Consider the following 26,182-nt stretch of genomic DNA (forward strand, 5'->3'; position numbering starts at 1 on the left):
CCCTGCTCTGAGCCTCACGTGGGTGGGGGGTTTGGAGCAGCTGGGCTGGGGGGCAGGGGACCGTGCACGCCCTGAGTTCCCCCTGCGCCCACGTCCCCCACAGGACCCCGCATCTTGCTCATCCCCCACTTCTGGCACCAGGAACAAAATGGGCACCATCTGCCAAGGAGAGACCCGGCCACACCCCGGTCTTCCCAGGGAAGAGGGAAGCGCCCAGGCCCCAGAGCAGACACAGCCAGACCGAGGCGGGAGGGGGGCCGCAGGGCAGAAGGGCTGTACCCCTGCCGTCCACCCCAACGCCCCGGGCTGGCTCCTCCCCGCCCCAGGCTGTCTCGAGCCATTCAAATATTTATCTTTGTTTCATTTTCCAAAAGGGGAACAAAGAGAAGGCAATGGAGAGAGGAGAAAAAATCCAAGTTTCTCATTTGAAAGTTAATTAGTCTAATTAGGTCTAATTAAGAGCCCCCAACACAATGCAGCTCGCAAATGAACTGCCAGCTCCTTATTTCCTCTGGTTCTCATTTCAGACGGAGCCGGGGAAGCCTGGAAGGGGGCTGGCACGGTGGGGTCCCCTCCCTCTGGGGGGGGGGGTGCAGACGGGGGGTGGCCGCATGGAGGCAGAGCTCGCAGGCGCGGATTCCTGCACAGAGGGCCTGGCCAGGCTGATGGGAGGGACTCACACACAGTTCCTCTTCCTGTCCTACGAGCCGGCTCCTTGGGCATCGGCCGGGGTGCTGTCTGACCCTGCTCTCTGGTTGGACTTCAGGCTTTATTTGCACCAGGGTCTGGATGCTCCCCTCTCCTGGGGTCTGTGGGTTTGCACACCTTAGGTGAGGTCAGACGGTCTCGAGGGGCTGAGTCCTAGTTTGGGGGCCTGGCGCCTGCCCCCCTGGCTGGGAGGGAACAATGACCCGCAGACCCTGGGTTTACGGAGTCCCAGGGACGTGCGTGAACACTGCAGGGTTCTGTACCGGGCACTGCCCACAGCCGTGATGGGGACCCAAGCCTGATGGGTGACCAATCTGGCTTTGCCTCGTCCCCTCCCATCCCCTTCCCCATCCCTCACGGGGCAGGAGCCGGGCAAGCCCGGACCCCTGAAAGGACACAGGAGACCCAGCTCCACGCATTACCCAGGCTTGGGCCCACATTTCTGCGTTTCTGGGGGCTCCCACCCAGCACAGCCCTGGGGAGGAGGGTGCCGGGCATCAGGCCCGCAGTGGGGGCAGCGCTCAGGACAGGGGGCTGGGGCAGGCGGCAGGGGAGCCCGCTACGAGGTGTCGACCGCCCAGGGCTCCCACGCAGGCTGCAGACCCAGCGAAGCAGCAGCGGAATGGCTGGAGGGGTTGATTTCTGAACCAAGATCAAAAGAATTAAGTAGGTTTAGCTGTGAGCCACGGGTGGCGGGGGGGACCCTGAGCCACCCAGGGGGAGCTGATCTGGGCAAGGAGGTAGAGGGGCTTCAGGAGGGTCCTGAGCTAGGGCACAGCTTCGGGGACAGGGACGCTGGACACCCAGCACTGAGGTCCAGGGCGGGAGGCCCCGACGGTGCGTTCCTGAGCACACGATGCGGCGGAAGTGTCGGCGGTGTGGACCCCACCCACCCCGCCCGCCAGGGCTGCCCCCAAGCCAGGTGTGGCGGGAGAATCAAAACAAAGGAAGCCAGCAAAGAACTTCTCAGGTGATGACTTCTGTCCTTTGGCAGCGATGGTCGTACAGCCACACGTTTATTAAAAGTCACCCACCACACACCCTACGGTGGGCGAAGGTCACGGCAGGCAAGTTAGACTCAAAACCCCCAAGGGGCAGAAACCTGGAGTCCCTGCTCTCCGGGAGAAACGCCCTCAAACAAGTGACCGCGTGGAAACCAGGGGGAGCGGGGGGGGCTCTGCAGGAGGCACCTCAGGGGTCAGCTCCGTCTTCCTAAGACGGGCACGCCACCCCCACCTTGGTCTCTCCGTGCCTCAGGTTTTCTTTTCTGTAAAATGGGCTGATGGCCTCTGGGCTGGGCTGCTGGGAAAACTCAAGGAAGAGCATGCCGGGCCAGGTACGAGGCCGAGGACATCCTCCCCCCACCTGCTCCGCGGGGTCTGCGACAGGCCCTCTCTATCAGGCACGAGGCTGAAGACCTCGCCTGCCCTCTGGGGTCACACCTGCCCTCCGGGGTCTCCATCAGGCCCCCTCTGCGGCGGCGCTGATCTGGAGGGGTGTGAACGTCCCAGCACCGCACTGCGCATGTGGGTCTGAAAGTGATGCACGGCCCCCTTGCAGCCTCCCGTGGGACGCAGCCCTTTCTCGCCCATCGCAGGCATGGCAGGGGCCCTGAGCCCCACCTTACAGAAAGGGCACCAGGGCCCTAAGCCGCAGTCTCCTGACCTCCCAGCCACCCTGTGCTGGCATCCTCAGCCCTCACCCCAAGCCTGCAAACGGCCTGGGGCAGGGTCTGCCTGCGACCCCAGGGGGAGGGCCCCTTGGTGGGTGCCTCAGTTTCCCTGGTGCACCTGCGCTACCTCCCGCCTGGATTTCTTGCTCCACACCTTCCCGGTCGGCCCCACCCTGGGTCCTGGCCAACCTGGAGCCAGAGGGCGGCCGGAGATGCCAGAGGGGCCTCGGGAAGCTGTCTCTCTTGGCTGCTGGATCCTCTTAGGGTCCATTCCAGTCCCCCCACTCCCAGGGGCAGCACAGAGCCTACAAGGTTCTAGCAATTTCCAACCCCCTCCAGGGAGGAGGGAGGGAGAAGATGCACAACTGGAGAGGGTGGGGGTCCCCGGCCGGCTGCGAGCCACAGGGCCAGGTGGGGGGTGGAGAGCGAGGGGCCGTGGTCAGTCCCGGATTTATGGGAGCTGGGTAACAGCAAAGCCGCCACGAGAGACTCCACCGCCCCGAAGTCTCTGGGCACACGGCCCACTGTGACATCCAGCCCCCAGGGCCCCGGCCGCTCTGTCCCCCAGCTCCTGGGGAGCCCTGGCGCCCCCGGGGCCCACTGGGAGGCTGCACAGGGTGAGGAGCAGGAGGTCAGGCCTCCCATGTACGCCTTCAATTCTGCAGGAAGATAATCACTGTCATCGACTTGTGAAGGGCACAATCGCACCGCATTTGCTCCAGCCCAGGTTTAAACTGTTAATTTGCTACACGGAAATATTTAAGATAAACTACACACTTAGTGACCTTGTTTTGGCGATTCCTATTCTGGACTGAGTGTATCTGCAGCTTTAAAGAGGCCAGAGCATCCGCCATTCCCGGCCTGGGACTGGCCACCGGGGCTGCACCGGCCACTATCCCCCCACCGGATGTGACGGAAGGAGGCACAGACGGCCCACGGACCCATGAGGAAACTGAGGCCCGAGGCCCGGCCCGCCCAGGGAGGCCCGACTTTGGGACACTGAGGACTCTGCAGGAGGCTCTGGGCACTGGGACAGAGACGGTGGCCCGGCAGGGACGAAGGCCGCTTGCTGGCTCATCCTCCCCGCTCCCCCTGTCCTAGCGCCTGCCCCGGGCCCTGCGTCACACAGATACACATACCAGCCCGCAGAGCCACTCGCTCTGCCCTCTCCCCAGTCCCCAGTCGTCAGCCATGCTGCGGCCGTGTCACACGGGCCGTCCCTGGAGACCACCGCATCACACACGCACACGCTCTCGCCAGGCTGCCTGCTGGCCCCAGGACACCTCTGAAACGGCCGCCCGGGCCCCTGCCCCGCCTCTGCCAAGGGGCCCCTGCACGGTGCTGGGGCTGCGGGAGTCTGAGCGGCCGGCTGGCCCTTGGAGCTCAGAGACGGGCACACACGTCCCCTCTGGCCCAGGCGCTCGCTCGATGGGCATCTCCTGTCTGGGCTTCCTCAGAAGAAACCAGACGATTTCCCACGCACCCTAGGCAGGGCCAAGGCTCGGACCGAGATGCTAGAATACCAATAAGGAGACCGAATTGGGGAGGTTCAGGGGCCCCCTCCAAGCTCCCCCCTCCTCTTGCTCCCAAGCCCACGCACTCACCCATCCTGTGCAGGGTGGGTGGGTGAACCTCTCCCACGAGGCCCCTCTGGGGGCCAGCTGAGGGTGGCTCCTCGGGTCACACCCAGCCCAGGACCGAGAAACCGCTCCCCCCCACACCGTGCAAGCCCTCGAGGGCAGGGCCCTACCGCTCCCCACTGCAGGCACCCCCCACCCCCCCGCTGCAGAGCCCAAGAGGCAGAGGGCCCCAGACGGTAGGGCTCTGTTAGTGTGCCATGTCCAGAGGAGGTGGGCCCAGAGAGAGCAGCCTGGGGGCTGCCCAGGGGCAAGGGGCAGGGCCAGGGCACCGGCTGCTTAATGCCTAGGGGACAGAAACGTTCCGGAGTCAGACATCGGCGATGGCTGCAGAGCCTCATCAGCGTACGGAAACCAGGGGGCTGCGCACTTCGCACGGGTGTGTTTACGATACGGGTTCTAGCTCATTAAAAAGAGACCACACGGTGAGACGGGAAAAACGGTGGGTGGTGGAGATGAGCCATGCGTGCTTGCCTCCAGAACATTCCTGCCCCTTGAGCTTTGGAACCCCTGCAAGGGGCTGGGAGGGCAGACCCCGCCCCAGCTTCGTCACCTCCCTGCTGCTGTGCACGGGCTCGGAGCAGGTGCCTGGCTGGCGGCACAGGGCAGGCCACTGGGTCCCCGAGGCCGCCAGAGGCAGGGTCTCAATCACGCAGGTTCCCTGAGTACCTTCCACGTGCCAGGCTCTGTTCTAGGTGCCGGGGAACCGGCAGTGAACAACACACACAGGAGTCCTTCCCCTCCTAGAGGCAGGCAGATCAACAGGTACAGCGTAAAACGGATCAGGTGTCCATAAAGGCTTTGAAGAAAACTACAGCAGGGGAAGGTGAGAGACAGAGGGGGGGGAGGGGGACGGAGGGGTGTGGGGTGGCTTAGTGACAGTCAAGGAAGGTCTCACGAGAGACAGCCGCGTCTTGAAGAAAATGAGAGCATGTCAGGCGGGTGTCTGGGGACTGGCAGTCCTGGTGAGAGCCACGCGCCCTCCCGCCAGCTGGCCAGGTGCACCCCCAGCCCGGCTCAGGCTGCCCCTGGCTCGTCGGCCTGTTCTCCCCCCCCAGACCCCATGCCTGGAACCGCCCCGGCCCCTCATCTGTGAGGCCTCCCCAGGTGGCGCGGAGGTGAGCATTCTCTACTCGGGACCCTCTCTGCCCCTCCCTCAGATGCTCTGGCTCCCGTCACCTTCCGCCCAGGAGCCTGTCCTAGGAGGCCGCCTGCCGCCTGGCCCCCAGCCCCTGCCATGCCCTTCCCTGGCCAGGCGTCTGGCAGTGGCTGGGGACGCTGGGGCTGCAGGGTGGGGCCGCCGCCTCTCTGGAGCGAGGCGCTGGGTGGTCCCATCTACCTTGCAGATAAGCTCTGAAGCATGTCTGAGGGCAGGATTCGGGGGGCTGCCCGGGTTGCAGCCGGGCTCAGACCAGATGTCAAGGGAGAATGAGAGATGAAGGGTTAGTTAAGCTGCCAAAATCATACAGTCAGGCCTTCACATCTGTCCGGTGCACCCTCTCTGGTCCAGCTGAACGGGCTGGAAAGGAGGCCAGAAGAGGGGGCAGGGCCTGAGGGTCCTCCTCTGGGACGTGCAGCCCAGTCTGGAGCTTGCGGTGGGGGGGGGGGGGGGGGGAGTCCGGGGCTGACGGGGGAAGGCCTCTGTCCGCCAAGGAGCAAGGGCCCCGGGGCTGAGCGCACAAGCCGGGGTCAGGGCCACGGCCACAGGAACGGCCCACCCAACCATGCATCAGCACCAACCTCAAGCCAGAAAAACCACCAATGCCACAGGGACCCTCCTTCTCCACAGTCCGCGTGCACGGGGGACGTGCAACATCTTCCTCACCGAGCCCACCGTATCCCTGTCCCCACGGCCCACCCCTGGGTCAGGCCCCGTTATCTCTTGCCCTGGCTTGTAGCCTCCTTTTTCCGTCCCAGACTCACCTTCGTCGCCTGCAGATCCGATCATGTCGTGGCCCCCTGCTCGAGGCCTTTCACGGTTCCCTACCGCCTACTGAGAAAAGCCCAAGTTTCTCCGCGAAGACCCAAACACACCCCCACTGTCACTCTCTCCCCTGCGCTCCAGGTTCCAGGCAGTCGAGGAAGCTGGCCTGAACGCGCTCGCCCCTCTGTCTCTCTCCCTTTGAGACGGTCTAGATGCACCACTGATACCCGCGGCAGAGCCCGGCTGCTGTGAGCCACCTCCCCAGATCGCCCGCTGGGACCGGCCTCCTTCCTTCCAGACCTGCGCTGCCCCCCACAGCAGCCACCGGCCACATGTGGCTGCCGGGCATCTGAAACGCGGCTGGTCCGATGTGCAACGTGCCGTGGGCAAAAAATACAGAGCGGACGTCGAAGATTTAGCGTGAAGAAAGAATGCCAAGTATCTCGGTCACGTTTACGTCCATTAGCTATTGCCACCAACGGATTCTGGACCGGGTGAAATCAACCAGATCCCTCAAGTGGATTTCATCTGTTTCTTTGCAACTTTGGTAAACGCAGCTGCTGGAAACCTCGGCGCCCCGGGGTGGCTCCCGTTGAACCTCCGCGGACAGTCCTGCTCCGGGTCAGGGGTTGGCAAACTTTTGCAGCGAATACTTGGAGCTTTGAGGGCCATATGGTCTGTGTTGCAACTGTTCTGCTCTGCGAAGGCGGCCGCAGACGGCACGTAAACAAATGAGCGTGGCCGCGTTCCAGCAGAACTTTTTTATAAAAACAGGCGGGGGGCGGGGGGGGGGGGTGTGTGGATCGGGCTCAGTGGTTTCTCCTGTAGGTCGCTGGCTTCCAGACTTTTGAACAGGACCACTTAGTACGATGTACTTTTTTTAAATTTAAAAAAAAATGTTTATTTATTTCTGACAGAGAGAGAGGGACAGAGCATGAGCGGGGGAGGGGCAGAGAGAGAGGGAGACGCAGAATCCGAAGCTCCAGGCTCCGAGCTGTCAGCACAGAGCCCGACGCGGGGCTCGAACTCACGGACCGCGAGATCATGACCTGAGCCGAAGTCGGACGCTTAACCGACTGAGCCACCCAGGCGCCCGTTTTTTCAAAACATTTTTAACGTTTTTATTTGTTTTTGAGAGAGACAGAGACAGAGCGTGAGCGTCAGAGGGGCAGAGAGAGAGGGAGACACAGAATCTTAAGCAAGCTCCAGGCTATGAGCTGTCAGCACAGAGCCCGACATGGGGCTCGAACTCACAAACCGCAAGATCATGATCTGAGCTGAAGTCGGACGCTTAACCGACTGAGCCACCCAGGCGCCCCCGATGTGTTGTTTTTTTTTTAAGGGGAGAAAGGGGGAAATTGATTCCAGTGGCTGGCCTTTTATTTTTTTACCAAACAAAGACCAAAAAGAGAGGGGAAGGTGGAAACAGCGGGTCTCACTGTCACTTAACTAAAACGGGCATTTTATACACAAAAGCAGATTTATGCTTATGGGCAGAAAATCACACCATTTAGAGTTTTGCTTTCTCCACTCTGCCGCGGGCAGGTGGGGACTTTGTTAGGAACACAGAGCGTGTGTAGACGGGCACGAGCAGGCTGGAGGGCGCGATGGGACTCAGACCTGCGGTCACAGATCCCGAGGCCACCCTGTCCTTACCCTGAAACACGCCGAGTTCTAGAGCGGTGTGACCCCCCCAGGCCTCCCGTCCCATGCCGATTCTGACGGAGGAGGCTGCGTTTCTAGCTGGCTCCCTGCGCTGCTGGTCCAAAGACCAGGCTTTGAGCAGCGAGGCCGACCGAGTTCTGTGTTGTCCAGCGGCACTTTCTGCGACGATGGAAACGTTCCGGATCGGCGCAGTCTGTTAACCAGGACCCCACACGAGCACGGGGCCGTAGAGACGTGGCTAGTCCCAACAGGTATGTGATGTACACGCACCGGACTTCAAAGACTTAGCGTAAAATGAAAAACGCAAACCACCTCATCAATAACTTACTTCACACTGATCACACGTGGCGGTGATTTTCTGCGACATACGAGGTTAAGCAAAACGTATTACCGAAATTCAGCTCATCTGCTGCTTCTCACTTCTAAGTGGCTACCGTAAACTGTAGACTTTCCTACCAGCTGGCTCCATATTTGCACTGGACAGCATTGTTCTAGAGCCTCTGAGACATGTGAGTCACCCAGCCTCTGTTGAATTCCTCCAGTGACAGGGAACTCATCACTTCCAAAGACAACCAACGGGAAATTAGTTAGAAATGTCCTTCGAGATTTTCCTTTATTATTTTTTTAATTTTTTGAAATTTACTTTTGAGAGAGAGAGAGAGGGAGAGAGAACAAGCTGGGGCGGGGCGGGGGGCAGAGAGAGGGAGACACAGAATCCGAAGCAGGCTCCAGGCTCTGAGCCATCAGCACAGAGCCCGATGCGGGGCTCGAGCTCACGATCTGTGAGGTCATAACCCGAGCCAAAGTCAGCCGCCCAACCGACTGAGCCACTCAGGTGCCCCAGAGATTTTCCTTTAAAGCCACCGCCCCTTCCCACCTTCTGTCCTGTCCAGGTCTGTCCTTCCTGATGTGCCCACCTGCTGACCTTCCAGGACCGTCAGCCTCTCGAGATCCTGTTTGAGCCTGGAATGCCCTCTGCTCATTCTCCTGACCTATCATCCATAAACACGCCTGGTTCGGCAGTGCCTTTCCCACCAAAAACGGAACAAATCCCCAGGCACAGGCTCTCCATTTCTAACCCCACCTCCCACGCCAGGCAGCCCTCGCTGGTGGCTGTGCTGCTTTACTGATGAGAAACTGAGGCTCAGGAGGACGGCAGGTTGGGCAGAGCAGAAATCAGACCTGGCCCTGGTTTTTACTCCAGGCTTTACCCCGGCACTTCCCCGTGTGGCTGGCGACGGCAGTGAGTTCTCGCTTGGCTCCCCGTCTAGTGGGACACTAGAGGTCGTGGGACCTCCCCTCCTCATACACAGTCCGCACCCACCACATGCGGAAGCTGAACCGGAGGGAAGGGGTTGGCCTCAATGACGTCTTAGTGACTCCCCGACCCCAGATGCATCGCCAGGGTGATGCATTCGCTCAGGGGCTCAGGAACTTGCGTGTTTCTTTTGCTTGCTTCCTTTCGGTTCACCTTAACAGCTTGCTCAAGTTCCTTCTGAATTCCCGACCTGCTCATCTCCACCAAGAGAAGCAGGAGAACAAAGGAAGCCACCGAGGAACGAGGGAGCAGGGGTCCTCTCCCAGCCAGGTGGCCCAGCGTGGAGGCAGAGGGACGAGGGGAACTTCCCTCCGGAACGCCCCCAAACGCTGGGTGGTAGGTTCCCCGCGGTGGGGCAGAGAAGGGGCAGTTTTCATCGTCACAGCGGCTTCCTTCTGCCTTCTCAACGCCTGCCTACGACCACACGCTCCCATGCACGCCGCACACGAGCACTGCGGTCTGATACCTGCGCCCGCACGCCTGCCCGCCGGACACACTGAAGCCGCCTCCTCGGGGTGACTAAGAGGCTGGACAGCATGCCTGGGTTGGTGACGATGGGGCAGGTATGGACCGGGAGGGGGGCAAGAAGCGGGAGTCTCTGCAGCCCCCACAGCCCTCCGGAGGGGAAGGAAAGAGAAAGCAAAATCCCACCTTCGAGACACAGAAGCCAGGGCCTGGCAGGGAAGACGTCGGCTGGCCCCCTCTCTGCCCACCGGGGTGGACCCCGCACGTGCCCTCGTGGCCACGTTCGGGGGGACACGTGCTTGCCACTCTTAGAACTCATCTGTTGTGACTGAGTCGAGCCTGTGACCCCAGGGGGCACAGGACTGGGGGCGGGGGGCTTTGTTTCCAACTCTCCCCCCAGGGCCCTACTGTAGCGCCTGGTACCAACAGCTGCCCCGTGGATAATTCGTGGACGCCCTGGGGGTGCCGCCCTCCCCCTCCTCTGCCGACTCTGAGCTGCTCAGGGGCCCAGAAGCTACAAAGACCTTGATGGCCCCTCGGAGCTCCTAACCTGGGGGAGGACAGGCCTTGCTTCCACTGCCTCTCGAGGCTGCCGCAGGTGGGCTGGGCCCGGCTGGCCCCAGAGCCTCCCCAGGCCTCCCGTGCGCCCCCCGGCTGCAGCCCCAGCGGGCCTCCTTCCAGAACCGGGCTCGCTCTCCCCGGGCACCCAGACACCACGGACCACACCTGCCGCACCGGCGACACAGAAGCCCGCAGCCGGTGTGGCTCCAGGCTGCACAGCCCCTGATGGAACCACGTAGCAATCTGCCCGTGGGCCGGCAGGCTATGGCGGGGCCCGGAGGGGGTCATGCAGGCTGGCCAGGGATCAGAAGATGGGAGGGGGTGAGAATCCCCTGGGGGAAGAAGACACGGGTGGAGGGGAGAAACAGGGAAAACGAATATGGGAAGGGAGAGGAAGTAGGCCGGGAAGGAAGAAGGGGGAGGCTCAGAAGCATGGAAAATTCTGGAAGCGAGAACGGACACGAAGGAGGATGACAAAGGCTGAAGGCCAGTCAGGAAGCACAGAGAGAGGGGCTAGGAGGACAGAGGCCGGTGGCAGGCGGGGACAGCCATGTGCAGCTTCACGGGGACCCCAGAGGCCTGGGTCGGCTGGTCAAGCCCTGGCCTTGGGGAGTAAGGGAGCCCTGTCGGCAGCTGCCGCTTCTTGGCACCTGGGTTAGAATCAACCCCCTGGTCACAGAGGCCCTCGAGGGTCCCTTGATCCCACACCACCAGGAGCTTTGGACGCTGCCCACAGGCCCGCTGCCGGCTGAGTTAGGAGTCAAGGCCCGCAGGCCCCGTCCCAGGGCTGGCCTGAGGCGCTGCGGGCTCCTGCTGTCTCCCTGGAGCCCCACATTCCACTCTGAGCCACCTTCAGGTGACTGTCCCCAGGACCAGAGAGCATGTGGGCCTGGACCTCAGCCTCACCTCCTGCAAGGACGGCGGCCACATGTGATTCCCAAGCTCTATGGCTCAGCACCTGCCCGGCCGGTGTCGTGGGCACAGGCTCTGGGCCATGCCAGGGGAGGGGACAGGCCGCGGGCAGAGTCGGCCCTGCTGCAGTGTCCTTCCCTGCCCTCTGCTGACCTCCCAGCACGCCCGCTGCGGCCTGCTTAGCCCCGTGCCCCACCATGCTTGCTCCCCGGCCCTGCCAGCCAGACGGGCCGGGAAAGCCCACAAACTCGGGTCCTGGTGTGGGGCCGTCAGCACGTGGCTTCTCTGTACTCGATAAGGACCCGGAACCTCAGCACAGGGGGGACCCGCTCCTCAGACTCACTGGGGGTCCCCGAAGGCAGGGAGGATGATGGCCAAGCCAACCCTTCACTTCTGATTCTGGGAAACAGGGTACATCATTTGAACCTCAGTCTCCCGCCGTAACTGTGAGAGACGGGCGCAGGCCTCCTTGATGGAATTGGAAAATCCCGCAAACGCTGTCCCGAGAAGGGTCGGCCACTCCCCACCTGCTTCCGGGACCACCCCCAGCCCTCCGGGCCCCGAGACACGAACGTCTGTCCACATCGCGACACGCTGGCTTGCAAGATGCCCCACGCGCCCCCACCTCTGGGCAGAGGCGCCGCGCAGGGCAGTAGGGGGTCCGCGGCCGCTCTGCACAGACTTCGTGCTCCGCTGGGTCTGAACGCCCAGCACCTGGCCTCTCCTCCGTGGAGCGCCTTCCACCTGTGCCCAGGGCTGGACCTGCCCGCCCGGCTCCTGTGCCCATCATCCGCCCAGCGCACAGAGCTCCCCACTCAACGCTCTTCGGAGAAACCCGCGTGCCCGCAGAGCAAGATGCAACGAGGCAGGCCACGTCCGCTCTCCCCAACCCAACGGAAACCTCCGGAACGCTGCTGGCGACAAGTCTGTGGGCAAGATGAGAGCTCAGGCCGTGTGAGGGCTCCCATCGGGTCACTTCTGTCTCGCGCGTGGCCAGGAAGCGGTCAGAGGGCAGGACCTCCTCGGTCCTCGATACCCCCCCCCAGCCCGAGGCTTCTGGGGTCGAAGCCAGGCTCTGCTGGCCGGTGGCTTTATGAGTCAGCACGTCACCTGGCCTCTACGTGCCTCAGTTTCCCCAACTGTAAAACGCGCACGTACGCTCAGCAGACTCCACAACAAATGTGAGCCGCCAGAGGGAAAAGTGGGTAAGAAGCCACAGACGCCGCGACCAGGGGACAGCAACAGAGCAGACGTGGATCGCGTGCCTTGCCCAAGACGCGGACACGCTTCTGTTCGGTGCCTGCCCCTCCCGTTGGCCGGGGCGTACCCACGGGCACGTTCTGCCACCTGGAGCAAATGTGTCTCAGACGGGGGTTCCTGGAATCACACCAAGGCGATAGGCCAACTGCCCAGGGAACGGAGACAGCCGTCAGGCGTGCTCGGACGGTGTCAGAAGGGGCGTCCCCTTTGCTACGGTAATTAAACCTACTAAGAGTTCCTGCGTTAGCGGGTCCGCTACCCCCCCCCCCCCCGTTGATTATTAATAGAAGAGCTTCCTAATGAATCTCAAATAGACCCCAGGATTCCCTGACCACCCCCCCTCTAGAAGTCTTTGGGTTCCACACCCCGAGGGAACGCGTCTTGTCAACAACACCAAGACGCGGCCCGCCTCACGCTGGAAGCTGCGTGGAAACGCCACATCCTCCACGGAAACTTCCGGTGATTGCCAGTGTTGTCGAGGGCACGCAAGGCCATCTGTGATTTCATCTTGATTAAGAACAGAAGGATGATGAGATCAACAGAGCTCCAAACGCGGCCCGCAGGAAGGCCCCAGTGCTCGCGGTCTCCAGGGGCTGCTGTCCGTGGGACCGGCCAGCATCCTGCCGGCACGGCCCCTCCTCTCCGTCACCGGCGCTCCCTCCTACGAAACTTAAGGCGCCTGTATCTCTCCCCCAGAGCGAGTTCCCGGCTTTGCAATCGGATATGGTGATGAGATTCCTCTATAGGGCACTGCAGCTTAGTAAGAAGTAATTACTGTGACAAAATCCCATTTTGTGGCACAGGGGTCCCCCCCCCCCCATTCTTTACAACTTTCTTCTACTGGAGCCCAGACAAGGGCCTCACAGGGAGTGTTGCTGATGTTCTAGATTTCTAGACGAGCTCCTTCTTGCTCTGAAAGGTGACCGGTATTGACCTCACCCCTTGCCGGGCTGGCCGCAATGCACCACGGATGACAGCACCCCAGGATCCCTAGGTGGGGCCAGATGTAGGGGGACCAGGGCTCCGGGCCGCCCCGTGGGAAATCGAGGGCCCAGCGGCGGGCGGGGCAGGTGGGGACACAACCGCTGCCCGGGGCTGCTAGGCTAGGCTCTTAGCGAATGCCAGAGCCCAGCTGCAGCCGGGTTTCTCCCGGTGCTGGGGGACCTGAAGTTTGTCCAGCGGACAGTGGGAACTGTGACAAATAAACATCAGCACCACCGAGACGCTGCGAGAAAGGATGCCCGGCAACGAGCATCTCTAACGAATTACGGAGTCACTGCGTCCCAGAGGGGACGCGGCCCGTCCTCTGCACACTTGGGGTCCAGCCCGTGCAGCAGGAAGAGCTTGCCACGTTAACAGAGAACGGCATTCTGCTGGCTGAGGTTTTACGTTCTAATTTCAAGTTTGAAAGACGGTATGTTTCCAACGCTCGCCTGTTTAAATGCTGTACCTTAATGCGCCGCAAACCACGTCTCTTGTCTTGCTTGATTTCACGTATTTGCTCCTGCTCCTGTTATCAAACGTGCTGCCGAGACCGAACACACAGCCTACATGTGGCACCAAGGCTCACTCATGCAGACCTGCAACTCCTCGGTGGGGCTGCGGGGGAGGCAAGCTTGGATCCTGGACACCCGGCCAGGGGCCGCCCGGCCAGGGGCCGCCCCAGGCCCCCTCCTCACATGGCCTCCGCTTCCAGGGGACACGGGAGGCTCTGCCTCACTCCCAACGTGGTTTGGGACAAGCAGGGTCTCCAACTAAGTGTCATTTTTTGTCTTGCATTGGCCCTGGACCACCAGACCTGCGTGAGCTCCTATTAACGTGTGCCCCCAAAGACAGCCCGGAAACGGCTGCGTTAAGATCTTCCCCGGCCCACGGAGACACACGGCCACCCGCTGCGGAAATGCCTCGTAGGCAACAGGGTACTTCGGAGCTTGGCCCCAGTGGGCACGCTCTGGCTTTCCCAGAAGCAATTCTGCTCATGGCTGACACCCACTCGGAATGGCTACGGCTCATCGGCATCTTCTTGCTTTCCCGCCGCCCCTACAGAAAGTTCCAAATGCCGTTAGGTGGGGACGCAGTCACCCAGCCCTGGAAGAATCAGAGTGCCTTCCTCACCGGTCCTGCTGGCACGTTCACCCCAACTACGAGCACACGTCTGACTCCATCAAGATGATACCAACATCTGGCATTTTCCAGAGGCTGGCTGGTACTTCATCCCAACTCAACCCTCCCATTCAGCCTGGGAGGACAGGACGCTTTCTCCGAGGAAGATCCTGAGGTTCAGAGAGGGGACCTGACTTGCTTATTGACACAGCCAATAAGCCCTGGAATAGCCTCCAATCCTACTGTCTGCAGAGGGGGCTGGAGTCTCTTCTAGCAGCCCAGGGCATACGTTCCGGTGGCCGGGGAGGGTGCTACAGATGCTTGCTACCTGAGTGGTCTGCCCCGTGACTTCACCTGTGAGCTTGTTAGAAATGCAGATTCCTGGGCCCCACCCCAGAGATCCCCAAGCGATTGTTGTACTCATGGAAATTTGGGATGCCCTGGAAGGCTGACCTCCCGGGTCCACCCTGACTGCGTGCAACTCACGTGATGATGGAGAATTTCGGGAGTCGGCCACGGCTCGGGCTTGGACATCTGCCTGCCTGGGGGCAGAGGGGTCCCCTCAGCAGTTTTTGTGGCTATTGAGCTGTGCCCAGGACTGCCCAGATGTCACAGGTGGTCCTATGGAGGGTGGGATCGAGGGCCAGGGTCTCTGGATCCCAGGCCGCTCCGGCTGCCCTTTGCTCCTCACCTTCAGGCAGTCCCCCGGCCCTTCCTCTGCAGTTGCCGACGTGTTCGGCGATCCCCACTGCGCGGATCCTAGTAAGGGGCTGACCTGAGTACCCAGCAGTCCAGGGGCTGACCGACCTGGCTCAGCTCTGAGGGCCCCGTCTCTGCCTGCTGTGTCCACGGCTCCTCCTGAGCCACCTGCCATGGTCCCTTCTTTCTTGGCTCTCTGGAGAGCCCAAGGGGCACAAAAAGACAAGAACCCACCATCCAAAGGCCCAGCTCCACCTGGAGCCTGACATCGTCTCCAAGAAACACACACTTCTGGGCTCCTCTCTTCAAATGATACATGGGAGAGACGGCGGGGGTCCATGGTCGCTTCAGGCTATTAGGCCTGGCCTGACCCTGACCATCAGCATTGCCATGACACCCACTACCTTCTGCCTCCCACCTCCACACCCAGCCCAAGGTGCACACCTGGTCCTAAGGGAGCCCTCCCGCTGGGTTGTGCAGGCCCCAGGACAGCCAGCCCGAAGCTCTCCAGGCCTCACCGGGCTTCTCCCTTCAAGCCCCAGGCCTCTTCGAGCAGGCAGCCGCCCCCACCCCTGCAGGCCCAAGCAGAGGTTCAGGGTGCTACAGATAAAAAAGGCAGCCCCACAGTGCCAGGAGGAAGGACAGGCCCCGAGGTGTGGGCGGCCACGGTGGGTGAGGCAGGCTACTGCAGCCCCCAGTCGGCTCTGGCTGGGCTGGGACTGGGAACAGCAGCCCGGAGAGACCAAGGGGCCTGGGGGAGGCGAGGAAGGCCCCTCTCCGTCTCCAATGCAGGCCTGGGACCGCACCGATTCCGCATTGGGTGGGATCGCAGGACCCCCCGCCCCGCACACCACGGCAGGCGGGCAGGCAGTAAGCTGATGCTCTGCGCTCACCTCCCCTGGAGCGTCCTGGGGGATTTTGGGGGCTCAGAGTCGCTCTGGCTTTCTGCCCCCCTCACCAGCCGGAGCTTCCTGCGCAGCCCAGCAGATTGCAAAAGTCTGGCCCCAGCCCCCTCCCCGGCCGGAGCTCCCGGGCCTCCCTCGCCGGCCCCACCAGGCGGGTGGCCCGTCTCCCCCGAGGCCCGCTCGCGCTCCCCGCTGCAGCAGAGCTCGGCGCCCCCGCCGTCGCCCCCGCCGCCCCCGCCTCCGCGCGGCCCCCCGGCTTTCCCGACGCGGCCGGGGAGACGGGGGGGGTCTCCCGCCCCCCCGCTCTCGCGCCCCCCGCGGCCCGGCGCGAAGTTCCCCAAAGTGACCGCGGCGACGAGAACCCCCGCCCCCTCCCCTCCGGCTTCCCCCGAGACTCCGCCCGCCGCCCCCTCCCGCGCCTTCGGAAAAGTTGCGAGCGACGCCCCAAACTCCGGCCCCCCGCCCGGCGCCGCGCGCGCCCCGGGCGACCCCGCGCTCGGCCGCCGCTCCCCCCGCCGGGCCCCGGCGCCATGACGCGGGGAGCGCAGCGGGGCCCCGGCGGCGGCGCGGAGGCGGCCGAGCGCGGGGTGGGCGGCGGCGCGGGGCGCACGTGCGCCGGGCGGGGGGCCGCGCCGGGCCGGGGGCAGCTTACCTGTTGGAGGTAGAGGAAGGCGGGCGGGCAGGGCACGGAGTGCGGGAGCATGCTGCCGGAGTTGGACAGCAGGAGGCAGCCCGAGTTCGCCATGGAGCACAGCATGGGGCGGCAGGGGGGCGCCCGGCGGCCGGAGGCAGCTCTGCGCTCGCTGCGCGGCTCGCACCCTCCGCGCGTCCCTCGGTGTGTGCGCGCGCCCAGCCTCCCGGGCGCCCTCTCGGTCTCCTCCTCCTCCTCCTCCTCCTCTTCCTCCTCGGCCCTCCCCTCCCCCGCGCGGCGCTCCTCAAGAGGGAGGCATGGACGGCGAGCGGCGCGGCTACTGCCCGGTGCTCCCCTGCCCGGGCGGGGGTGCTGGGGAGAGCGCGCGCGAGAACACGGCCCGGTAGGCTGTGTGCGCGAGAGAAGGGGTGAGGGCAGCGGGGGAGCGGGCGCCCGTCACTTTGGAGCCACCGGAGCCCTGTCTGCAAAGAGTGGCGCGTGTGCGTGTGAGTGCGCGCGTGTGCGCGCGTGTGTAGCGGTGGGAGGGGGAGCCCCTGGCGTACTCCAACATCAAACAGAGCCCCGCACCGAGGGAAGAGAATCCGGAACGACGGCGCGACAGCTGATCCCACACTTAACCCCTCGCCCGCCGGCGCCCTCCCCCCCGGGCCCCTCCGCGGCCCTCCTCCTCGGCGAATCCGGCGGCCGCCCACTCTCCCCCCGCCCCCCCTCCGCCCCCACCCCCGCCGCGGGGTCGGGGTCTGGAATCTCCCTCCGGCCTCGCTGTGTCCGCCGGCCGCTGCGGACAGGAGCGGCTCTGCGGCCCGACCGGAAGGCGCTTCGTCCTGCTTGGCGTTCAGAGAGGCGCCTCTCATAAGCGAGGCCGGCTCCGTGGCGGGGATGTCGGTGATGTAATGAGGGCATCTACGCAGAGGCTTCCGAGCGAGCGGGGAACGCTTCTCGGCTGCCCAGAGCTTGGAAACCCAGCTGGAGCCCCAGGGGGCTTCTCCCGCCCTCCCCTTGGCCCCCAGACCCCGTTTACACCGTAGGCCTGCCACAGGCACATGGTCTCGTGGATATTTAATGGGGGGGGGGGGGAAGGGGGGCAAGGGGCACTGTTCACAACGCATCCTTCCCTCCCCATCCCCAAACCCACTGGACTTGGTGTGCGCGCACAATGCAGCAAGAGAGCACATGTACCCACCTCTGAACCCAGTCCCTGCCTGGCACGGGTCCTGATTGTCCCCTGCAGCATCCCTGTCACAGGTGTGTGTGTGTGTGTGTGTGTGTGCGCGCGTGTGTGCACATAAATCTGTAGTTCACCAGCCACACACACCCCCACGGGCCTGCCACACGTTTACGCTGGACAGATGCCCCTGGCCAGGCTCAGTTAACCAGGACAAGCCACAGGTGAACCTGGCCGTGAGGGACCGTCTCCTCCTTGCCACCGTTCGAGGTCGAGACGGCAGGGAGATATACCTGACTAACCACCTGTCCCACTTACGCATGCTCCCCTGGGCAAGGGGAGAATCCCAAATATCCAGCACCAATTCTGGACTCACCTGTCTTACCCAAAGGCACCCGTGATTCCCTTTCACTTCTGAGAGCGAGCCCCTACTCTGGAGACAGGAAGGGCCAGGACCACCCTGGGATGGGATGACCACCAGCCTGAGAAGCAAACTTAGGCCCCTTCGCACGCTCTGTGACTTCAGGGAAGTCGCTTGTCCTCTCTGGGCTTGCATTTCCCTACCTGCCCTAGAGGTTGGGTGGATGATGTCCGAGGACGCGTCTCAGGGTGCTCACTGCAGGACGTGTCCATGAGGGTCACTTAGGAGGAAGCAGGGAGGAGGGGACAAGGATGGGCTGAGGATGGGCTCCCTCCAGGCACTGTCTGGTGCAAGCTCGGCTTGAACAAGGCAGGCAGATGTGTGCCCCTTGGACACCTCATGTCTCAAAGCAGCCTGCACAGTCCCTTCCTTAGAAGGAAAGGGGTACAGAGCCTGGAAGGCAGGCAGATAGCAGAAGGGGCAGAGAGGAAGGGACTGCCGTGGGGAGAGCCGGCCCCCGCCAAGCAGTTGCGCTTGCCTGACCCTTTTCCGGAGTCCTACTCCGTGATCCTCCCACGGGTGGGGTTCGCAGGCGTGGCTGTGGACTTGCAGAGGTAGCCCCCTGCCTTTGGGCTGGATGGTTATTGGCTCGTCTCCCGGACGAGGCTCCCCAACGGCCTGAGACAGTGGCGGGGTGGCCGGTGCGGAGGTCTGGGGCATCTGAGGGAGGGGACCTGGCCGGGTATAGCATTTACGAGGGGACAACTTGTAGAGGGCTGTCCTGTGGAGGCTGGCACCCCAGAGTGGCCCTGGCTGCAAGAGCAGGGGAGGCCCTGTGGGCCTCTTGCCTCCCAAGTCCTGCTGTCCTGCCCTCCTGTTTCAGGAGACTCCCCTCTCTCCTGTTGTCGCCTCCCAAGCGGCTCGTTCCCTGGAGGACATTCAGGAATCTGGGGCATCTGTGTGGCATTCACCCCCCAGCCCTGGGCTCCACGTCCACTCTCCATGGGAATCATTCACTCGTTCATTTGCCTTTGTTACCAAGCATCTACTGAGATCGAGGCTTTCTCCCTCCCCACTGAGGATTTGAGAGTGTGTCCTAATCATTGCCCAACACATAGGAGGCACCGTTTGTGGGCTGCCTCTCCTGCTTTTCCTTATCGAGAACCCACTATGTGCAGACAGGCATTGCGCCAGGCGCTGGAGCTACAGAACCAAAATTCTCTGCCCAGGAGTGAGTGTACCGTCTGGTGGGGAAAGCAAGCCAAGACCACAGCTTATTGGGCTTAAGACCTGTGACAGCCCAGGATAGTGGCAGCTCAGGTCTGGGGTGAGCTTAGACTTGGGGTTGGGTCAGGGAAGTTTTACCTAGAGGGACCCCTGAGCTCAGTGGTTGGCCCCACGAATGCCCGCCGTGGCGCCGGGATGGTTTTGGGCACTCTTGCACCTGGTCATCTGCGGGGCCTTTCAGCCCAGCCACCTGGCTTCAAGCCTCACCTCCAGAGAGTGTCAGGCCCGGGGAGCATGTCTGGACACCTGCCTCCATCAGCCAGCTAATCACACCCGGGCTCCAGGGAGACCGAGAACAGCAAAACAGAATCTTAAAAACCTCCAGAAGAAGGATTCGAACAATGCTGTGTGTCCGGCTTATTTCTCAGGACAGGGGGCTGGTGTGCCCACCACCTCTTGAGCTGTGCCGTGGGCTTGTGGCTTCCACTTTGAGCCAGTTATTAGCTGACAAACTGAGACAGGCCTCTGTCCACTAGGCCTTGTCTTTGTGGGGGCGGTCAGGCCGCTGAATATTTAGCCCATCTGGTCTCCCCCTCAAGAGTTGAGGGTCAGGAGAACAGGAAATTTGCTGGCTGGGTCACAGCATCGCCCCAATGCCTGGAATGGCACCTGGCAGGGATGAGTGCCGTTGTCCCTGCCCTGTCACCCCCACCTCAAGGCTTATCCTGATGCTGAGTGGGCCACAGTGGCCAGAGGGGCTTGGAAACACAGGCCCTGAGAAGCCTGGGCGAAGCTGTTACAAGAAACCAGAGCCCCTGGGGTTGGCGAGACCATGTTTTCTCCACAGGCTGGGGGAGAAAGGAGGAGAGTGGCCTGTGCTCCTCCAGCAGTGCTCCTGGGAGCACCCCAGTGGCACAGAACACATCTATGGTGACTCTGAGTCTGAGTCTGTGCCATCCCGACGGTCAGGAACCCTGCCCTCCTCCGGGGCCTAGACAGTGACGTGCCACACTGTTCAGTTGGACTGAACTCCTCCCAGCCTTCCAGAGCCCCCGATGCCTCCTGAGTGGTGGGTTGGCGAGGCCCGGGGCCCCGGGGCTCTGCTACCCCCGCTTCTGGGGTGAAGGGAGGCTGCGCGCTGGGAAAGGCTGTCAATCCAGTGCTAATATTCACTACTTTAAAAAAAAAGCCAAGGAAAAAAATATCCCATTCGCCCTGAATCTGAGAAAGCCCTTGTTAGGGAGGCAGGAACTGAACTGTAATTATTTCTGCGCTCCTGGGCACCACTATAAATATCAGGCAAGGAGGCACCTCAAAAGGTCCGGATGGTTCCAAGGCTTTGGAGATCTCCTGGCTCCTTCCTACCCCACCCCCCACCCCATGTCACCTTCCCTGGAGGAAGCCCTCCTGTCTTTCCCGCACTTTCTGGGAGACCCAGGCCCACATAGCCTTGCAAACACCCTCAGTCTCTTTGGTGTGCACCTCTGTGACATGGGGACTTGGGAGTCTCCCTGGGGAAGGGTACGCCAAAAAAGAATTCAGGATGGCCCGTGTTTCCAACAAAAGGTGGGCACGACTCTGTGGTCAAATGATCTGGTGCAGTGCTGCCCGTGACGCTTGTCCCATCCTTTGGAAATTCCCAGGGCCATCCGTCAGGCACGTCCCAGCAGGAAACGAGAAGTCCCACAATCCCTTTAAGGGAGGTTGGGTAGGGGGCTGCGTTACTATGGGCCTGCCCCTCTCTCCCCTTCTGAGTACCCAGGCTGGCATCCTCGGCCGTCACCTACGCCAGGAGGACAGCCTGGAGCTTGGCAAAGGCGTGCCAGGACAAGGGGTGAGCTCACCGTCTCCGGTTGCAGCGGGGCCATAATCGACAGAGACAGCGTGCTCCGTGCTCTAGCAGAGCCAGATCTCCCTGCCCCAACTTCGGGGTATTTGGCACAGGCTTGGGCATGAGCACTGGAGGTGGGGGCGAGGAGGCGGGAGCAGCAGAATCGTACGTGGCGTCTCCCCGGTAGGGTGGGCTCCGGTGGGCATGGCTCAGGGAGCGTTGTGGGTGCGAGGGAGGGTGGGGTGACCCAAGAAGCCTCTTGCATGGGAACCAACCAGCTGAGCGCTCTTCCAGGGGGATCACACCCCAATTCCAAGGCTGAGGGAACTGGACTGGAGTCAGGGGAAAGCCCCCGGCTGCTGGGGGCGCCTCCAACAGACACCACTGGGGAGATGTCAGGTTGAGGACAGGAGGCCCTTTGTCTTCAGGTAAAATGTGGGAAGCCCTCAGATCCCCAAAGGTGATGGCTTGCTTCCTTACTTTGGGATGGGGGGAGCATTTTCTGCCTCGTCCATATGTCCAATTCACCCAGAAGAGCAGAAGAACTGGGCGGGGGGGTGGTCAGCCCCTGTGACTAAGGGGACTGCTCCTGGCCAGGTTGGGAGTGAGCTGCCCTGGCTGACGAGGCCACACTGGAGGTGTCCAGCAGAGGGCCCACTCACACCAGCCAGAGCCTCCCCTTTGCAGCCAGGCCTGCGAGCAGGGGTTGCTGGGGATGCTCCCCGCCCGTGGGCCCCTCCACACCCCTGAGCCACGGAGCATTCGGCAATGCAGAGGGGAAGCCAGGCCAGGCCCGCTCCGGGCTGCCAGGGCCGGCACCCACCTTCCAGCCCAGCAGCACCCCCTTCACACCCACTGGTGCCGTCCCCCCTGGTCCCAGCAGACTGCAGCGAGAGTAGAAACCGGCGTGCAAAGGAAGTTTATTTATCTGTTTAATTAAGAGGCGCTTGCCCATCGTCTCACTTACAACCCTGTCCCGGCAAAATTAAACAGAATAAATATAGGAAGACTGAAAGCAAAGGGCACACTCGAGATATACAGGCAAAGCCAGAAGTTGCACGGGGTTGCGGTTATAAGCACATCTTTCTTTGGCAAGTTCCCCTCCCCTCGGGGCCCGGGAGCCAGAGGAACGCGCTCAGAGAAGGGGCTGTGGGTGCCGTGCGGCTCTGCTCTTTCCACTCAGGACTATTGCCAGCTTTATTTATTTTGAATGAGCCCCCAGGACTTCTGCCTTCTCCTCTTCTGGAGCGGGGGAGAGAGCTCATCACAGAGCAACGAGAACATCTGAAAGCAGCCAGTGCTGTGAAGCTCTACCTTGGGGCTTGGTGGGTAAGAGGCCTCGGCAGCTGCAGCTCTGAGAAGCTCTTTGCAGGCTCCTGCTGCATCTGGGCCATGAGCTCCTGGCAAGGAGGCAGAACGGGCTGAGAGAGCTCGGGAGAAACAGACCTGTGCTCTATGGTGCCAGCTGTGGCCAAGCCACCATTCAGGGGATTGGCCCCAGAATCCCACACAAGCCGGAGGAGGAAGGGGAGCGGAATTTTTATTTCTGTCTCTGATAGAAAGCTTCAAGAACCTGAAATGTTTGCTTAAACATCCCAGGAACGAGAGTGTCCAAGGGGGAAAAAATGGCGATTTGCTGTCATTATTGATTCCCAGCTATAACAATACCTCGCATTTGCTCAGTGCTTTCTCAACTTTTTCAACACCCCTTCACGTTGTCTCATTTTGCTGGATCCTCACAAGGTAGACAGGGAAGGTACGATAATGCCCATGTGGTCTACAGTGGCACTTCTCGGGTCACAGAGGTGGCCCAAGGTCACACAACTAGCTGGAGGCAGGGTTTGGGCTGGAAATGAAGCCTGCTGGCTTGCAGATTCTCAAGAACCTCTCGCCTCTTTCCTACAACTGTGCTTGGCTCACGTGATTCCGTGAGTGTCCCCATCATTAGCACTTGGCTCTCTCTCCTAACAGGATCAACCCCAAACCAAATCTGTTAATGTAATCGTCATTTGCAATAGCTTGGGCATTTACTAATCACACCACTGCTCAGGCTGCACAGCAATTATCTCAAATTTCCTCTTTCTCATTAGGCAGGAGGTCGCCAGAACTCAGTAGGGTTGCTGAACCCTATGATCAAGCCAAGGAGAGAAGCGGCTGTTGGACAGAGGCAGACCTTCCACGGGGTTCCTAGCTGATCTGCCACGAGACGCTTGGTTTCCTACATCCTCGTCCCGCGCTCTGAGCTTGGCCTGCCACGGGGAGTCTTCCCGTCCTACCTAAATCTGTGCATGTCTCCTTGGTGCCCTGTGCCAACGCCAAAAACGGTCACAGAGAAGAAAGAGTCCTGAGAGGCACGGGAAGTCTGCGTATTAGCTTGGAGGCGAAGATTCTAGCTCTTTACTGCCCACCAACGAAATGCCCTTGGATGGCTGGGTGCCCAGGACAGACATGAGCAACAACAGCCAGGGCAGGGCTCGTGTTACAGGTGTATCACTGTCAGAGGTTGCGGGGCAAAGGAAACCCTACATAACTCACTGCTCCACCGAGCCCACCCAGGTAAAGCACTGAAATCACCCTCCGCACCCCAATGGCTGCCCTTCAGCACCAGGGACAGCTCCAGCCCCTTGCTCTCAGCTCGCCCTCCTTTGCTGGAAAGGAAAAGAGGGCTCACGAGGCTGGGTCAATGGAGCCAGAAGGCAATTCAGAATCATACAGTCCAGTCCTCTGCCTTCTAGCTGGCAGTCACTGCAGCCTTCAGGGACAGGCGCTGTCTTTTCATTGGAAATTTTTTTTCTTGAAGCACTCCACTGAGGGAGACCCTGACATCTCTCTGGGGAGTCCATTCAGATTTTTATCACCCGGACTGTCAAGAAATTCTGCCTTGTGTCTCCAACAAACCTTTCCGCTTTAATTTTATTCAAAGGCAAAAAGCCTTGAAGGAGGGCCAAGGGGGAGGTTGGACCAGCAGCCGAGGCCACTGTCCCCTACTCTAACTCCCAGGAGGGGCGGGGGGTCACCCACCAGAACTTGTAGAACAAGGCTGTGTGCTCCAGGGAAGGGGTCCCCAATGGCAGCACGGCACGCTTCAGGTGCTGAGAAGGGAGCACCGTGCACACGACGTGGGCGGCACTTTGGGAGTCTCCCATGGCTGTGGCCAGCATGAATCTGTGTCAAGTTCAGTTAGGACTGAGCTGGGGAAACAAGGCATCGGGGGCCGCTAAGCAGACAGCCATGGGAAGGGGGTCAAGGTTTGTTCCTTCATCCACAGCGGATGGGGCCGGGCTGCCCGGGAGAGAGGCGGCAAGGGCCCAGCCTTGTGTTTCCTGCCTCTTTATATAGACAGCAATTAAAAGAGTTGGCCTCTTCACTTTGCCATCAGTTAAAATAAATCTTACTCGACAAAGACACCATTGCCCCTTCCTCCAGCCTTGGGTGCAGAGAGGCCACAAAAGGACAGATGCAGTGAAGCCCTGTAAAGAGGGAGTGATGGCCACAGAGTCACCCAGGGCCCAAGGACTGTGAAAGTCAGGTCCTCCCAACTCTGAACGAGTCCGCAAGACCTAATCAAGCATCTGCCTGCAGCCCCAGCCCTAGCACTCAGCTAGTTAAAAAGCAACCTCAAGGCCTCAGAAAGCAGAATGTGAGGAGGCTGGCATTCCACTCTCCCTCTGCCCCCTTGTGCCCCTTAAAGCCAAAGCATCAGCTCATTAAAAGCTCATTAGGAGCCCAAGGCAGCAAAGGCCCAGAGAGGCAGTGCTGTCCTGGCAAAGCGCATGGCCCAGGGGAGGCGGGTGCACTGTGTCAGGCGGCCAGTGCCAAGCTGCAGACAGGAGCTGAGGTGATGGAGCAGGGAGGTGGCTGGTGGTGGGAGGCGGGGAGGGTTTTCATGGAAGCCTCATGGGAGCTGACCGTGTCCCAGGATGCACAGGGGTGAGGACAGGCCCGTCTGCCAGGAAGCAAAGGAACAGAGTCTTACCTACAGACTCTCTTCCCCACACGCCAGCATAAAAGAAGCCCAATCTGGGGTCCCTCCCCAGGCTTGGAGGGGAGTGAGCCCAGACAAAGAGGAGGGAAAGGCAGGCAGGACCCTAGCTAGTGTCAGCCGCGCCCGGCGGCTCTAAACACACCCGGAAAGTTGTATGAATTGTTGCCCACTGTGAGTACAATGTAGCAGAGAAAGGGGCAGTGCACGCTGTTTGTCTCATTAGGCTCCCTAAAGGTTACCAAGAGCAGGAGAAGCAGGACATCTCTGGTGGAGGTTCGGGGGCCTCAGGTGTGAGGCTCTTCTGGGGCCCCCTCCCCTGCTGGCCCTCCCTGCTTCTGCTCCCTGCCACACCTGGGGGAAAAGCCCTCCTCATTCCTGATCGCCTCTGGCACTGGGGTCCAGCACCGTTTGGCATCTACACAACCTTCCAGTTCCAAGACACGAGGTTTCTGAGAATTCACTGGCAGGGAGGTTTGGGGAAAGCTGGCAGGCTGAGGGCCTGTGCTGTCTTAGCAGCTCCCAGGCTTTCCTCCCGCTGAGAGTTGCTGCATTAGGAGAGAGGGAGCCGTCTGTGCCTTTTCTTACTTCCCTAGGATGCTGTGACTTTTGATTCCTGCTTGATTAATATACAGCCAACAGAGACTGTATTTAAGGCAGCTTTAATTCTCTCAGGTCACCAAACTCGGGGGCAGCAAAGCCACAAGGAGCCAGCCCCGCAATAGATCAAACACTGGGACCTTCAAATCGCTCCGTGGCCCAATTTCTCATCGCTGCTGCCGCCTGATAACCCTCCCAGCCTGGAGCCAATATCCCCCTTCTCTAAGAGTGGGGACGGGGACTAGACTTGGCAGCTGGGAAGGAGAGCTGGAAGGGCTCTGCACTGGACCTGCAGACCAGGGACAACTCCAGCCAGACCAGGGCGTCCAGCACTGCCTACCTGCCTTCCTGAGCCAAGGTGCTGATGGCTGTAAATGACCTCACTGTTTCGCTGGAGGTGGCTGGTCGCTAGCCCCGCTGAGAGCACCTTTTACCAAAACATCCTGCCCAGCCAGTGAGACCCCCTTGAGACCCTGCACATTCTCACGGGTGCAGTCTCTCTTTAGGCTGTCTCATCTTCTGACCACCTGAGCCA

The 26,182-nt window shown here is 61.3% G+C and overlaps 1 protein-coding gene across 11 annotated transcripts in view; it reads right to left on the reverse strand.

The window, feature by feature from the left end:
* Positions 1-26,182, reverse strand: part of RBFOX3 (RNA binding fox-1 homolog 3) — a 458,058-nt gene that overhangs the window by 62,232 nt on the left and 369,644 nt on the right. For 4 of the 11 annotated variants that reach the window (XM_042917406.1, XM_042917396.1, XM_042917403.1 and 1 more), the window contains exon 1: positions 16,482-16,544. The exons of 5 other annotated variants lie outside the window; for them this stretch is intronic. In XM_042917406.1, coding sequence (XP_042773340.1) covers positions 16,482-16,532 — 51 coding nt within the window. In that variant the 5' untranslated portion in view covers positions 16,533-16,544. Of the gene's footprint in view, positions 1-16,481; positions 16,548-26,182 lie in introns of those variants that run through there. 2 more of the 11 variants (XM_042917397.1, XM_042917395.1) reach the window with 2 other exon arrangements.

Source organism: Panthera leo, chromosome E1 (assembly GCF_018350215.1).
Source record: "Panthera leo isolate Ple1 chromosome E1, P.leo_Ple1_pat1.1, whole genome shotgun sequence".
Classification (NCBI taxonomy): domain Eukaryota; kingdom Metazoa; phylum Chordata; class Mammalia; order Carnivora; family Felidae; genus Panthera; species Panthera leo.